The sequence below is a fragment of the Heterocephalus glaber genome, unplaced genomic scaffold (assembly GCF_053883595.1).
Source record: "Heterocephalus glaber isolate CG9 unplaced genomic scaffold, H.glaber_assembly_v1.0 deba00001613, whole genome shotgun sequence".
NCBI classification, from domain to species: domain Eukaryota; kingdom Metazoa; phylum Chordata; class Mammalia; order Rodentia; family Bathyergidae; genus Heterocephalus; species Heterocephalus glaber.
The window spans coordinates 11,682,762-11,697,893 of record NW_028258384.1 but is presented as its reverse complement, the minus strand read 5'-3'; the positions used below and the strand labels follow the sequence as shown (position 1 = coordinate 11,697,893).

At 35.8% G+C, this 15,132-nt stretch overlaps 1 protein-coding gene and 1 long non-coding RNA gene across 3 annotated transcripts in view; one reads left to right on the top strand and one right to left on the bottom strand.

Annotated features, from left to right (window-relative positions):
* The window catches only part of LOC110346493 (uncharacterized), a 90,112-nt gene that overhangs the window by 2,205 nt on the left and 72,775 nt on the right, over positions 1-15,132 (bottom strand). Inside the window, exons 5-6 of one of the 2 annotated variants that reach the window (XM_087196647.1) lie at positions 7,110-7,192; positions 6,373-6,511 (exon numbers count right to left, since the gene is read on the bottom strand). In XM_087196647.1, coding sequence (XP_087052773.1) covers positions 6,373-6,511; positions 7,110-7,192 — 222 coding nt within the window. The remainder of the gene's footprint in view (positions 1-6,372; positions 6,512-7,109; positions 7,193-15,132) is intronic. The other variant, XM_021247671.2, reaches the window with a different exon arrangement.
* The window catches only part of LOC147822484 (uncharacterized), a 225,560-nt gene that overhangs the window by 163,391 nt on the left and 47,037 nt on the right, over positions 1-15,132 (top strand). The gene's annotated exons all lie outside the window — the stretch shown is intronic.

Below are 15,132 nucleotides of genomic sequence, written 5' to 3'. Positions count from 1 at the left end.
AGGGAAAGCCCATCAGAATCACAGAAGATTTCTCAACACAAAACCTCAATGCAAGAAGAGCTTGGAGTGACATATTCCAAGCCCTAAAAGAAAACAGCCTCCAACCCAGATTGATGTACACTGCAAAACTATCTTTCAAAATTGATGGTGAAATAAGATACTTTCATGACAAAGAGCACCTTAGGAATTTCATGAATACCAAACCAGCACTCCAAAATATTTTAGACAATATCCTAGGAACAGACAATAAGGATCACAACCCCAGAAAGCACAGCAGAATGCACTCATTGGGTGTGGCAAGACATTAAATGTCAAAGGGAAGTATCCAACAAAAAGGAAAAGTCATGACAATGTAAGCCAATATGTATCAGTTATAACCATCAATGTTAATGGTCTCAATTCACCAATGAAAAGAAATAGACTGGCAGAATGGGTCAAGAAGCAAAATCCAACAATATGCTGCATACAAGAAACACACTTAATTCAAAAGGAAACTCATAGACTGAAAGTTAAAGGGTGGAAAACAATACTCCATGTGACAGGAACCCGAAAAAAAGCAGGAGTAGCTATCCTCTTTGCAGATCAAGTAGATTTCAAGCCAACACTGCTTAAGAGAGACTAAGAAGGACACTACATCCTTGTAAAGGGAAGAATCCAAGAGGAAGAGATGACAATCATAAATATCTATGCACTGAACACTAGTGCACCCAACTATATAACACAAATACTAACAGACATGAAAAGTCATATATGCACAAATACAATTGTAGTAGGAGACTTCAATACCCCACTCTCACAAATAGATAGATCAACTAGACAAAAAATAAGAAATGAAATACTAGCACTCAATTGAACTCTTGAACAAATGAACATAACACATGCTTACAGAGTGTTCCACCCCAGAAAATCAGAATATACATTCTTTTCAGCTGTACACGGGTCATTCTCTAAAATAGACCACATACTTGCTCATAGAATATCTTTAAGCAAATGCAAAGGAATTGAAGGAATCCCCTGTATATTATCAGACCATAGTGCAATGAAATTGGAGATCTATAGCAAAAGAAACCACAAAAATTTCATAAGGACATGGAAATTGAATAACACACTTCTGAATAACCAATGGGTCACAGAGGAAATTAAAGAAAAAATCAGACAGTTCCTTCAATTAATTAACAGTGAAAATACAATATACCGGAATCTATGGGACACAATGAGAGCAGTCTTATGAGGGAAATTCATAGCAGTGAATGAACATATTAGGAAAACAGAGTGAGCCCAGTTAAACAACCTGATGCTGAACCTCAAGCTTCTAGAAAAAGAAGAGCAGGACAAATCCAAAGCTCATACAAGGGAGCAAATTATCAAGATCAGAGCAGAAATCAATTAATGGAGACTAAGAGCATGATACAAAAAATTAATGAAGCCAAGTTGGTCCTTTGGAAGAATAAAAAAAATTGACAAACCCTTAGCCAACCTTATCAGAAAAAGGAAAGAAAAGGCCCAAATCCATGCAATTAGGAATGAAAAGGGTGAAATGACAACAGACCCAGCAGAAATCCAGAGGATCATCAATACCTACTTCCAGAACCTATATGCCAATAAGATGGACAACACAGAAGAAATGGACAGATTCCTAAATACATATGAATTACCAAAGCTGAATGAAGACCTAAAAATTCTAAACAACCCAATATCAACCAAAGAAATTGAAAACGTAATTAAAAACTTGCCAACTAATAGAAGTCCAGGTCCTGATGGCTTCACTGCTGAATTCTACAAGACATTTAGAGGGGAACTACTGCCACTAATCTTTAAACTCTTCAAATAAATTGAAAGAGAAGCAATACTCCCAAATTTTTCCTGGAAGCAAGAATCACTTTGATCCCCAAAGCAGAGAAAGACCCAATCAAAAAGGAGAACTATAGGCCAATTTCACTAATCAACATAGATGTAAAAATCCTTAATAAGATACTGGCAAATAGAATGCAGAAGATCATCAAGATCATACACCCTGACCAAGTAGGATTCATCCCAGGAATGCAGGGATGGTTCAATGTATGCAAATCAATCAATGTAATACAGTATATCAATAGAGCCAAGGACAAAAACCGTAGGATGATTTCCATAGGGGCAGAATAAGCATTTGACAAAATCCAACATGCATTTATGATAAAAACCCTACAAAAAAATTGGAATAGATAGTCTCTAACTGAAAATGATAAATGCCATCTATGAAAAACCAACAGCCAGTATCATACTAAATGGTCAGAAACTGAAATCCTTCACACTAAAATCAGAAACAAGACAAGGATGTCCACTATCACCACTGTTGTTCAATATAATTTTGGAAACATTAGCCATGGCAATTAGACAAGAGAAACAAATATAAGGAATAAAGATAGGAAATGAGTAAGTCAAGTTGTCATTATTTGCAGATGACATGATACTCTATATAGAAGATGACAGGAACACCACCAAAAGTCTTCTAGACTATTAACCAAATTCCGTAGAGCTGAATTCAGTAGCTGGATAAAGGTCAACACACAAAAATCAGTAGCTTTCCTCTGCATGAACAACAGACTCACTGAGAGAGAAATAGGGCAAACAATTCCTTTCACAATAGCATCCAAAAAACTGAAATACCTATGAATCAACCTAACAAAAGAAATCAAAGACCTCTTCTCTGAAAACTATAGCACTCTGAAAAGAAAGATTAAAGATGATTTCAGAAATGGAAAGACAAAAAAAAAAAAGAAAATGGAAAGACATTCCCTGCTCCTGGATAGGAAGGATCAATATAGTGAAAATGACCATACTTCCAAAACTGCTATATAGATTCAATGCAATCCCAATTGAGATCCCAGCAGCATACTTCACGGACCTTGAGAAAATAATCCAAAGATTCATTTGGAACAAGAAGAGACCCAGAATAGCAAAAGCAATTCTACGTAACAGAGATTTGGAATGAGGTGTCAAAACCCCCAGCTTGAAACTATACTACAAAGCTACTGTGATGATAGAAAAAAGCAGCATGGTACTGGCAAAGAAACAGACTTGAGGACCAGTGGAACAGATTAGAAGATGCAGAAACAACGCCAGACACACTCAGCCATCTCCTCTTTGATAAAGGAGCCAAACACCCTCACTGGAGGAAAGATAGCCTCTTTAATAAATGGTCCTGGAAACATTGGGTTTCAACTTGTCAAAGATTAAAACCAGACCTATATCTCTCACCATGCACTAAACTAAAATCAAAATTGTTTAAAGATCTAAATATTAAAATAGAAACACTGAACCCATTGGAACAGAGGTTAGGTAAAACTCTTGAAGATATTGGTGTAGGAAAAGATTTTATGAACAAAACCTCAGTTGCCCATGAACTAGCACAAACAATCAACAAGTGTGATCTCTTCTTATTGAAAAGTTGGTGCACAACAAGAGTAACCACCAGCAGCGTGAAGAGACAACCCACAATGTGGGAAGAAATCTTCACCTGCTGTTCCTCAGACAAAGGCCTACTATCTTGAATCTATAAAGAACTTAAAAAGATCAGACCTCCCAAATTTAAAGACCCAATCTGAAAATGGGCATCTGAAATGAACAGACATGTCTCAGACAAAGAAGTAAAAACAGCAAATAAATACATGAAAATGTGTTCAACATCACTGGTCATTTGAGATGCAAATGCAAACAATGCTGAGATTCCACCTCACTCCAGAAAGAATGGCTGCTATCATGAAATCAACCAATAACAAATGCTGGTGGGGCTGTCGGGAAAGAGGAACCTTGGTCCACTGCTGCTGGGAGTGTAGACTGTTGCAACCACTGTATAAATCAGTATGGAAATACCTCAAAGAAGTAGGACTGGAAGTCCCATTTGACCCAACTACTCCCCTGCTGCATATCTTCCCCAAAGAATTAAAAGAATCATACCACAGTGATATATGTGCACCCATGTTCATAGCAGCACAATTTGTAATAGCTAAAACTTGGAAACAGCCCCAATGTCCATCAGTTGGAGACTGGATAAAGAAAATGTCATTTTGTTATAAAATGGAGTACTACTCATCCATAAAGAATGAGAAATTAGAGACATTTATAGCTAAATGGATGCACATTGAGGTGATACTCTTAAGTGAAATAAATAGGATACACATGTATAAATACCAAATAGTTTCTCTGGTGTGAGAAACTGAAAGTGTAAATAAGGACTAAAAGGTATAATTGATAATGTGAAATAGGAAGAAAAGGGACAAAGGGGAAGGGGAAGTGGGAGGGCTAGGGGAAAGGAAAGAAGGGAATGGAATTAATATGCGAAATGGAAAAAAGGAAACATAGTCTTTGTAAATAGGGAGGGATGTAGGGGTTGAAGGGAGGGGAGGGGATGGGGGAAAAATAAGAACCAACAGAGATTATGTAAAGGTGCAAATTTCCAGTTACGAATGTCATTGTATACCTAAAATGTACCAACGATTAAAATGAATAATTGAAACTGTGAAATAGGAAGAAAAGGATCCAAATGTTTAGGGGAAGTGGGAGGGGAAGGGGAAAGGATATAAGGGAAATGAAAATTTATGAGAAATGAAAACAAAGTCTTTGTAAATAGGGAAGGGTGGAGGGTTGAAGGGAGGGCAGCAAATGGGGAGAAAGTAAGAACCAAGATAAATCACGTAAATGTACAAGTTCCCAATGAGAAATCTAAATGTATTGTATACCTAAAATGTATCAATAAAAGAATTTTTAAAAATACAAAAATTAGAAAATGCAAACTCCCTGATACCTTGACTGCAGTTTTGTAAGGTCCTGAGCCATAGACTCAAATAAGCCATATTCAAACTCCTGACTCATGGAAATTGTGAGATAATAAATATATGTTGTTTTATGTTGTTAAGTGTATGGAAACTTGTTATTTAGCAATACAAAACTAATACACGGATCAAAACTGATCCTGAAGCAGCCTGCATTCAAATCTATCCAGTTTTCACTCCACATTCTCAATAGTAACCCTTCTAGTTTTCTTTTTAAAATTTATTTTATTAGTGACTATTAGTAATCTGGAATAATGGTTTCATTTTGGTATATTGGTACTTGCACATACCATATGTTGATTTTTTTCACCTACATTATGCCTCTCCCCTTTCTCCCTCCTCCCTGATCCCTTTCTTTATTTCTAATCATCTACCTTTTACTTTACAATCATCTCTCCTTTTTTTCACTTTTCTTATTCAGATTTTCTCTTAGATTTCCACATTTATTGACTTAGAAAGATTTCCATACCATTCTCTCTTATTTGTTTCTCTTTCAGAATTTCACATCCTCTCTAAAAGTTCCCAGTTTTTTCCCAGTTCTGTTTTCTATCACTGGTCCACATAGATAGGACATCAAGTGTGTGCTAAAGACACTGGAAAATTAGTTTTTATTTAATCATATGTCTAGCACTTTGTCTTCTTGAATAATTAAAATTCTTAGAACTCCACATTTAAATTTCCATAATTTATCTCTGTGACGTCACACATTTCATAGTGGATTTTTGTAAGGAATGTTATTTTGCCACATGGTCTACAAAAACTTCTCCACTTTTCCAAATTATTATCCTGACAAACACTGTTAACGTTCCATTTTTTCAACAATTTGTTACATTTGTCAAGAAAATTTATAAAGATAACTTTTAGGTGGCAATTCACCTCACAGTTTTACTCTGATTATTTTTTTAAACATCTGTGCAAAGAAAGCCAGTGTGCACTTTGTGCTAATTGTTAATATGTCTTATAACTGGTGATCAGCAGTTAGGTTGTATTCAGCCTTAACTTGGTCAATGTAATATTTAGTATATTAAACTACACTCATGCTTGCCTGGCAAGCACAAGGTCCTGAGTTCGATCTCTGGTACGAAAACCAACACAAACAAAAACATAAACTACACTACAATATAAGAAGTTGTTAAATTATGATTTCATGACTATAATGACTATAATGACATAAGACCTGTTTCATCTCTGAATTACTAGCATGCATTTAACAGGTCCTCTTTTGATCTCAAATCTCCTTTCTAAAGTTTATAAATTTAAAATTCTTATTTTATATACTAAACTTTATTATAAAAATTATATAAACATACATAATGTATCTATACTTATGTATGCATTAATATATAAAAATATTATGTACACTATATTTGACTCATATTTCCTAATTCTATTTTAGAAATGAAATAGTAATGATAGTCATATAAAGCAAAATTCCCAAAACTTTATTTGGACTGATTGTCATATCATTTTCATATTATGAAGTCCTAATATTTTTTATTTTATCTGTACTTGAATTATGGTAATAAATCCATAGATAAATATTGAGATGCATGATACATACAAAGAGTGACTTCATGTGCATACTTGAAGAATACTTGTTCCCATAATTTGCTTCAGGTTTGGTTGTTCCCCAAGAGCTGTCCCTGTTATGAGGTGTATAGTTGTAAAGACTGTTCTCTTTGGAGTCATGAATCATAGAGCTATTTTAAATGAAAAATAAACAGTAAATGTTTTAGAGTACTTTAAAAAAATCAAACACTCAGGTAGCATAAATATTATGATGAGATATACTGTTATGACTATATTTTTTCAGAACTGAATAAAGTCATTCAGAAGACACATTAGATTTATATGGCACACATAATAAAATAATGATATCCTCATAAAACTGAAAAAACTAAACTATTATTCTTTTATTTTGTTTCTCACTCAAACTAGGGTTTTGCTAGGAAATATTCCCTATGTTCTTTCTCTGAAAGTTTGAGAAACTATTATGATCTTTAAATTAAGAAAAAGTTTCATTTAGAAAGTCTTAAAGATTAATTTTGATCATTGCTGAATATTTCCGTAGGAAATATGTTAAAGAGCAATCTTTTGCCCTGGGAGAAACACAATTATATAGATATTCACAGTTGGAAACATTGTTATCACTATTACCTTTTCTTCATGCAAATCTATGTCTTATTTAAAAATAAATACATAAATTAAAATTATTCAATAAAATTCTTTCCAAGTGGGATGTTGTTTCTTTTTTACAGTATTTACAAGTTTTAATTTCTCTTTAAAGAGATAGCTTACTTGAAATTTCTTCCAGAGAATTGTGATGATGAATACACAGGATGTCCAGGAAGGATCCCTTGCCAGGATGAGCTCCAAGGATACTTCACATAGATTTTTTTAAGGGAAAGAGAAAAAAAGCTAATCATGATTTTGAAGAAATTTGAAATACAATATCTTCCTTTAAAAATACCACATTGATACTACATACTAATATGTAAATACGGAGATAGCTTCAGGCCTATTCCTGCAAAATGACAAAGATAATTATTAAAAGAAAAAATATGCATTATATCGATAACTTTGCAAGTTTCTGTGTCTATCTATCATCGATCTATCCATCATCCATATAGGGATGGGGATAAGGATAGGGGAAGTGCAATGGAAGATACATTTCACCCACATTCTAAGCAATCTCTTTCAACCAGAGGAATTAACTGTAAATCACCATTTCTACTGTCATATGGGAAAATCATCCCCAGAGAAAATACAGTTAAAAAATAACTCAGGCAGAGAAAAATTAGGTTGCATAATGCTTCAACATCAAACAGCCATAGAATACTGTAGGGAGTTTTGGAGAAAAACTAATCCATGAAAATCAATTGATAAACAGTTATTACTTAAAGACCATCCTTCAAGAACATGAACAAAGACAAAATTGTAATGATATGGTAATTAAAGCAAGAAATTGACATCTTAACACATGAGACATACAAGAATGAATACAAGTCTACATAGAGACTATTATTATAGCCATACTAGTTATGGCAGATATACATTATTGCGGTATGACTACTTTGATGGAACCATTTGAAAATTGAGGATATTTTTACATAGCCCTTTGATACAATTATTTTAAGATGGGGAAATTTGATGCTGTTTATAAGACTATCCATTGAACTTTGATTTAAAAAGATTAAATAATATATGAAATATACATCATGACCCATCCCTAAGATTCAGCTCATGGCTATAAAGCATCCTTGAGGGTTAGGGAATCTTGGATTGATAAGAATGTCAAACTGAAGTGAGAGGTTAGGTTTCATCTGGAAAGATCTCCTGATACAAACATGAATAATAAGACAGACCCAATATTTTTCATCCATGATTTAGATATCTTTCTTTTGTTGTTGAGCTTTCTTTTTCTGCTTTGATTTTGAAATCTTCTTTAAAATAAAATATAAAGCCACAATAAGGCAAAAGAAGAAAACCATGATTATTGAAAGTGATTTCAATGAAGTTTGGCAAGAAAACTTCACTTTTCTCTACAGTCTGTCTGTTTGGTGCTTGCTCTCTGATGCCATAGTGGGAAGGATCAAGAGTTCCTGACCATTCTGTGGGTGAGGTCTTAAAGGGGCTGCCTCTCTTTTTAAGATGTAGTCAACTTCTTTAGTTCCTGCCTTTTTCTATATTAGGTAAGAAAGAGTAGTATATCTTTTGTAATGAAAAATACCTATCTAAATTTGGGTTTGGGGGCTACAAATATAGATTCTTTAATGTTGTGACTATTTTGAGAAGGATTCTGTAGGAAATGGTAGAGGTTATCTCAGCATGAAGAGAGACTGCTATACAGCTCCCATCTCCCCATTTTGGGGGGCCTATTTTAAATTCAGTACTCCAGACCAAGCACTAGATTTAACTAGGTAGTTATAGAAGAGTGTTTTAAGCAATGTGAAGAGTGAAAAATTATAGACTAGAAGGCACGGCAAGAGGAAAACTAAAATGGTGAGAATTTTTAAAGATAAGGCCTTGAGAATAGTGGTACAATGAGATAGTGATGGTTACAGAAATGTAACATTAGGAATATGTGATGGTTAATAAAGAATTGCAACTAGTTAGTAAAAATAATTTTCTCCACAATTCCTAAATTCACCCTTAAAGCGGAGGGCCTGAGGGGCTATAAATATAGATTCTTTTTTTTTTTTTTTAGTGAGCAACATTTTTTTTGGCACTTTATTAAATTATTTTATTGGTACATTGCAGGTATACAACACAATTACATTTCTCATTGGGAATTGTACCTTTGCATAATGCATCTTGGTTCTTATTTTTTCCCCATTCCTGGCCCTCCCTTCACCCCCTCCACCCTTCCCTATTTACAAAGACTTTATTTCCATTTTATCCATTTCTCAGCCTTTTTCCTTTCCCTTCTTTCCTTTCCCCTGCCCCTCCCACTATCCCTACCCCTTTGGACCTTTTCTTCCAATTTTGCATTATCGATTATTCATTCTGATCATTGGTATATTTTAGGTATACAATATAATGACATTCATCATTGGAAATTTGCACCTTTACATAATCTCTCTTGGTTCTTATTTTTCACCCTTGCCCAGCCCTCCCTTCAACCCCTCCATTCCTCCTTATTTACAAAGATTTTGTTCCTATTTTTCCATTTTCTCATATTAATTCCATTCTCTTCTGTCCTTTCCCCTACCCCTCCCACTCCCTTCCCATTTGCCCCTTTTCCTCCTATTTCACATTACCTATTATATATTTTGGTCCTTATTTACTCTTTCAGTTTCTCACACCAGACAAAACTATTCGGTATTTATAAATGAGTATCCTATTCATTTCACTTAAGAGTATCGCCTCAATGTGCATCCACTTAGCTATAAATGTCTCTAATTTCTCATTTTTTATGGCTGAGTAGTACTCCATTTTATTTTAAAAAACCACATTTTCTTGATACAGTCTCCAGTTGATGGGCATTTGGGCTGTTTCCAAGTTTTAGCTATTACAAACTGTGCTGCTATGAACATGGGTGCACATATATCACTGTGGTATGGTTCTTTTAATTCTTTGGGGAAGATCCCCAGCAGTGGGATAGCTGGGTCAAATGGGACTTCCAGTCCTAGTTCTTTGAGGTATCTCCATACTGATTTCCATAGTGGTTGGACCAGTCTACATTCCCACCAGGAGTGGAGCAGGGTTCCTCTTTCCCCACAGCCCCACCAGCATTTGTTATTGGTTGATTTCATGTTAGCAGCCATTCTTTCTGGAATGGAGTGGAATCTCAGCATTGTTTTCATTTGCATCTCTCGAATGACCAGTGATGAACATTTTTTCATGTATTTATTTGCTATTTCTACTTCTTTGTCTGAGAAATGTCTGTTCATTTCAGATGCCCATTTTTGAATTGGGTCTTTTAAATTTGGGAGGTCGGATCTTTTTAAGTTTTTTATAGATTCGAGATAGTAGACCTTTGTCTGAGGAAGAGCAGGTGAAGGTTTTTTCTCACATTGTGGGTTGTCTCTTCACACTGCTGGTGGTTTCTCTTGCTGTGCAGAAGCCTTTTAATAAGAAGAGATCCCACTTGTTGATTCTTTGTGCTAGTTCACAGGTAACTGACGTTTTGTTCATAAAATCTTTTCCTACAACAATGTCTCCAAGAGTTCTACCTAACCTCTGTTCCAACTTGTTCAGAGTTTCTATTTTAATATTTAGATCTTTAATGCATGTCGATTTTAGTTTTGTGCATGGTGAGAGATACAGGTCTAGTTTTAATCTTTGACAAGTTGAAGCCCAATTTTTCCAGCACCATTTATTAAAGAGGCTATCTTTCCTCCAGTGAGGGTGTTTGGCTCCTTTATTGAAGATGAGATGGCTGAGTGTGTCTGGTGTTGTCTCTGCACCTTCTAATCTGTTCCACTGGTCCTCAGGTCTGTTTCTTTGCCAATACCATAATGCTGTTTTTATCACAGTAGCTTTGTAGTATAGTTGCAGGTTGGGGATTGTGATATCCCCTGCCATGTTTCTGTTACCTAGAATTGCTTTTGCTATTCTGGGTCTCTTCTTGTTCCAAATGAATTTTTGGATTGTTTTCTCAATGTCCATGAAGTATGCTGCTGGGATTTCAATTGGAATTACATTGAATCTATATAGCAGTTTAGGAAGTATGGTCATTTTCACTATATCCTTTCTACTACCCAGGAGCAGGGGATGTCTGTCCATTTTCTGACATCATCTTCAATTTCTCTTTTCAGAGTGCTATAGTTTTCAGAGAAGAGACCTTTGATTTCTTTGCAAGATTGATTCCTAGGTATTTCAGTTTTTTGGATGCTATTGTGAAAGGAATTATTTGCCCTATTTCTCTCTCAGTGAGTCTGTCATTGGTGTAGAGGAAAGCTATTGATTTTTGTGTGTTGACCTTGTAACCAGCTACTTGACTGAATTTGGTTATTAAGTCTAGAAGACTTTTGGTGGAGTTCTTGGGGTCTTCTATATACAGTATCATGTCATCTGCAAATCATGACAATTTGACTTCTTCATTTCCTATCTTTATTCCTTTTATTTCTTTCTCTTGTCTAATTGCCGTGGCTTATGTTTCCAGAACTATATTGAACAAGAGTGGTGATAGTGGACATCCTTGTCTTGTTCCTGATTTTAGTGTGAAAGCTTTCAGTTTTTGACCATTTAGTATGATATTGGCTGTTGGTTTTTCATAGATGACTTCTATCAGTTTGATGTAGAGACCATCCATTCCAATTTTTGTAGGGTTTTTATCAAAAATGCAAGGTGGATTTTGCCAAATGCATTTTTTGTGTCTATGGAGATAATCATATGGTTTTTGTTCTTGCCTCTATTGATACAGTGATTACATTGATTGATTTGCATATGTTGAATCATCCCTGAATCCCTGGGTTGAATCCCACTTGATCAGGGTGTATGATCTTGATGAACTTCTATATTCTGTTTGCCCTTATTAAGGATTTTTGCATGTATGTTCATTAGTGAGATTGGCCTATAGTTCTCCTTTTCGGTTAGGTCTTTCTCTGCTTTGGGGATCAAGGTGATGCTTGCTTCCAGGAATGAATTGGGGAGTATTGCTTCACTTTCAATTTCATTGAAGAATTTAAAGAGTAGTGGCAGTAGTTCCTCATTAAATATCTTGTAGAATTCAGCAGTGAAGCCATCAGGGCACTGGATTTTCTTAGTTGATAAGTTTTGAAATATGTTTTCAATTTCATTCATTTATATTGGGTTGTTTAGAATTTTTAGGTCTTCTTCATTCAACTTTGGTAATTCGTGTGTATCTAGGAATCTGTCCATTTCTTCTGTGTTGTCCATCTTATTGGTGTATAGGTTCTGGAAGTAGGTATTGATGATGCTCTGGATTTCTGCTGGGTCTGTTGTAATTTCAGCCTTTTTATTCCTAATTGCATGGATTTGGACCTTTTCTTTCCTTTTTCTGACAAGGTTGGCAAAAGGTTTGTTAATTTTGTTGATTCTTTCAAAGAACCAACTCTTCACTTCATTGATTTTTTATATCATTCTCTTAGTCTCCATTGCATTGATTTCTCCTCTGATCTTTACAATTTCCTCCCTTACCCAGAGGTAGGGGCTTCCAGGCCACCATCCCTCCCACCACTCCCGGCCCAGAAGTAGGGGCTTTTGAGCCACCATCCCACTGCTCCTGGTCAAGGGGATGGGGCTTTTGGCCACCATTCCTCTCACTGTTCCCAGCCCACAGGAAAGGGATTTTGTGTCACCATCCCTACCACTGCTCCCGGCCCATGTCCTACCTCTCCCAGATCAGAGGAGGTAATCCGGGCAGGTGCTAACAGCCACCCACCACAGTTGAAATGAGAAAACACATAAATAAGTCTCAAAACCAGACTTCCAGATCACCTACAGCTACCCCAAAGGAAATGAGATGGAACACTCTGATACTCAACCATCTGGACCCACTGAACTGGCAACAAAAGGGGATCTGAAAAAATGAAATCAGAAATAATTTCTCAGATAACATGAGAAATTGTGCTCCTAGTGCAAGACATGATTAATAAATCTAGAGAGGAGGTGAGGAACATGATGAAATCCCAACTTAAGAAACAAATGGAATCCATAAAACAGATGCAAATAGATTTCCAGGACATAAAAAAACTCCATTGAAAGTCTACACAGCAGAATGAGCCATTGTGAGGACAGAATTTCTGATATAGAAGATAAAATTGCAATTAGTGACCAGGAAAAGAAAAATTGCTTCAAAATTATAAGGGAACATGAGAAATCAATCCAGCAGCTGCTAGGTGATGCAAAGAAGAATAACATAAGACTGATTGGAGTCAGTGAAGAAACAGGAGAGTGTGCAGATGACATAAAAAATCTCTTCACAGAAATAATGGCAGAAAACTTCCCAAACAGGGGAAAAGGCCTTGACATACAGATAAGTGAGGCATATAGGACTCCAAATAACCTTGATCAAAAAAGATCTACACATAGGCATATAATTGTTAAGATTCCAAAAACTCAACAAAAGAACAAAGTTCTCCAAGCAGTCAGAGAAAAGAAACAAATCACATACAAAGGAAAGCCCATCAGAATCACAGCAGACTTCTCAAAACAAACCATCAAGGCAAGAAGAGCTTGGAGTGACATATTCCAAGCGCTAACAGAAAACAGCCTCCAACCCAGATTGATGTACCCTGCAAAACTATCTTTCAAAATGGATGGAGAAATAAGATACTTTCATGACAAAGAGCACCTTAGGAACTTCGTGAATACCAAACCAGCACTCCAAAGAATTTTGCACAATATCTTAGGAACAGACATTGAGGATCCCAACCCCAGGAAGCAAAGCAGAATGAACCCATCTGGCATGAGAAGAAATTAAATGTAGAGGTGGAGAACCCAACAAAAAGAAAAAGTCATGGCAATGACAAGTCAATACATTTCAGTTATAACCATCAATGTTAATGGTCTCAATTCACCAATCAAAAGAAATAGACGGGCAGAATGGGTCAAGAAGCAAAATCCAACAATATGCTGCCTACAAGAAACACACTTAATTCAAAAGGAAACTCATAGACTGAAAGTTAAAGGGTGGAAAACAATACTCCATGTGACAGGAACCCGAAAAAAAGCAGGAGTAGCTATCCTCTTGGCAGATCAAGTAGATTTCAAACCAACACTGATTAACAGAGACAAAGAAGGACACTACATCCTTGTAAAGGGAAGAATCCAAGAGGAAGAGATGACAATCATTAAATCTATGCAGCAAACACTAGTGCATTCAACTATATAAAACAAATCCTAACAGACTTTTTCTTTTTGTTCGGTTCTCCCCCTTTGCATTTAATTTCTTGTCATGCCAGATGGGTTCATTCTGCTTTGCTTCCTGGGGTTGTGATCCTCAATGTCTGTTCCTAGGATATTGTGTAAAATTCTTTGGAGTGCTGGTTTGGTATTCACGAAGTTCCTAAGGTGCTCTTTGACATGAAAATGTCTTATTTCTCCATCCATTTTGAAAGATAGTTTTTCAGGGTACATCAATCTGGGTTGGAGGCTGTTTTCTTTTAGGGCTTGGAATATGTCACTCCAAGCTCTAAGCCTTGATGGTTTGTTTTTAGAAGTCTGCTGTGATTCTGATGGCCTTTCCTTTGTATGTGATTTGTTTCTTTTCTCTGACTGCTTGGAGAACTTTGTTCTTCTGTTGTGTTTCTGGAATCTTAACAATTATATGCCTATATGTAAATTTTTATGATCAAGGTTATTTGGAGTCCTATATGCCTCACTTATCTGTATGTCAAGTTCTTTTCCCCTGCTTTGGAAATTTTCTGCCATTATTTCTGTGAAGAGATTTTTTATGTCATCTGCACTCTCTCCTGTTTCTTCATTGACTCCAATCAGTCTTATGTTATTCTTCTTTGCATTGTCTAGCAGCTGCTGGATTGATTTCTCATGTTCCCTTATAATTTTGAAGCAATTTTTCTTTTCCTGGTCACTAATTGCAATCTTATCTTCTATATCTGAAATTCTGTCCTCACTTTGGCACATTGTGCTCTGTAGACTTTCAAAGGAGGTTTTCATCTCCTCGAAATCTATTTGAATCTGTTTTATGGATTCCATTTGTTTTCTATGTTGGAATTCCATCATGTTCTTCAGCTCCCCTCGGGATTTATTAATCATATCTTGCACTAGGGTCACAATTTCTCCTATTATCTGAGAAATTATTTCTGATTTCATTTTTTCCAAATCCCCTTTTTTTGCCAGTTCAGTAGGTCCAGGTGGTTGAGTGTCAGAGTGTTCCATCACAGTTCCCCTT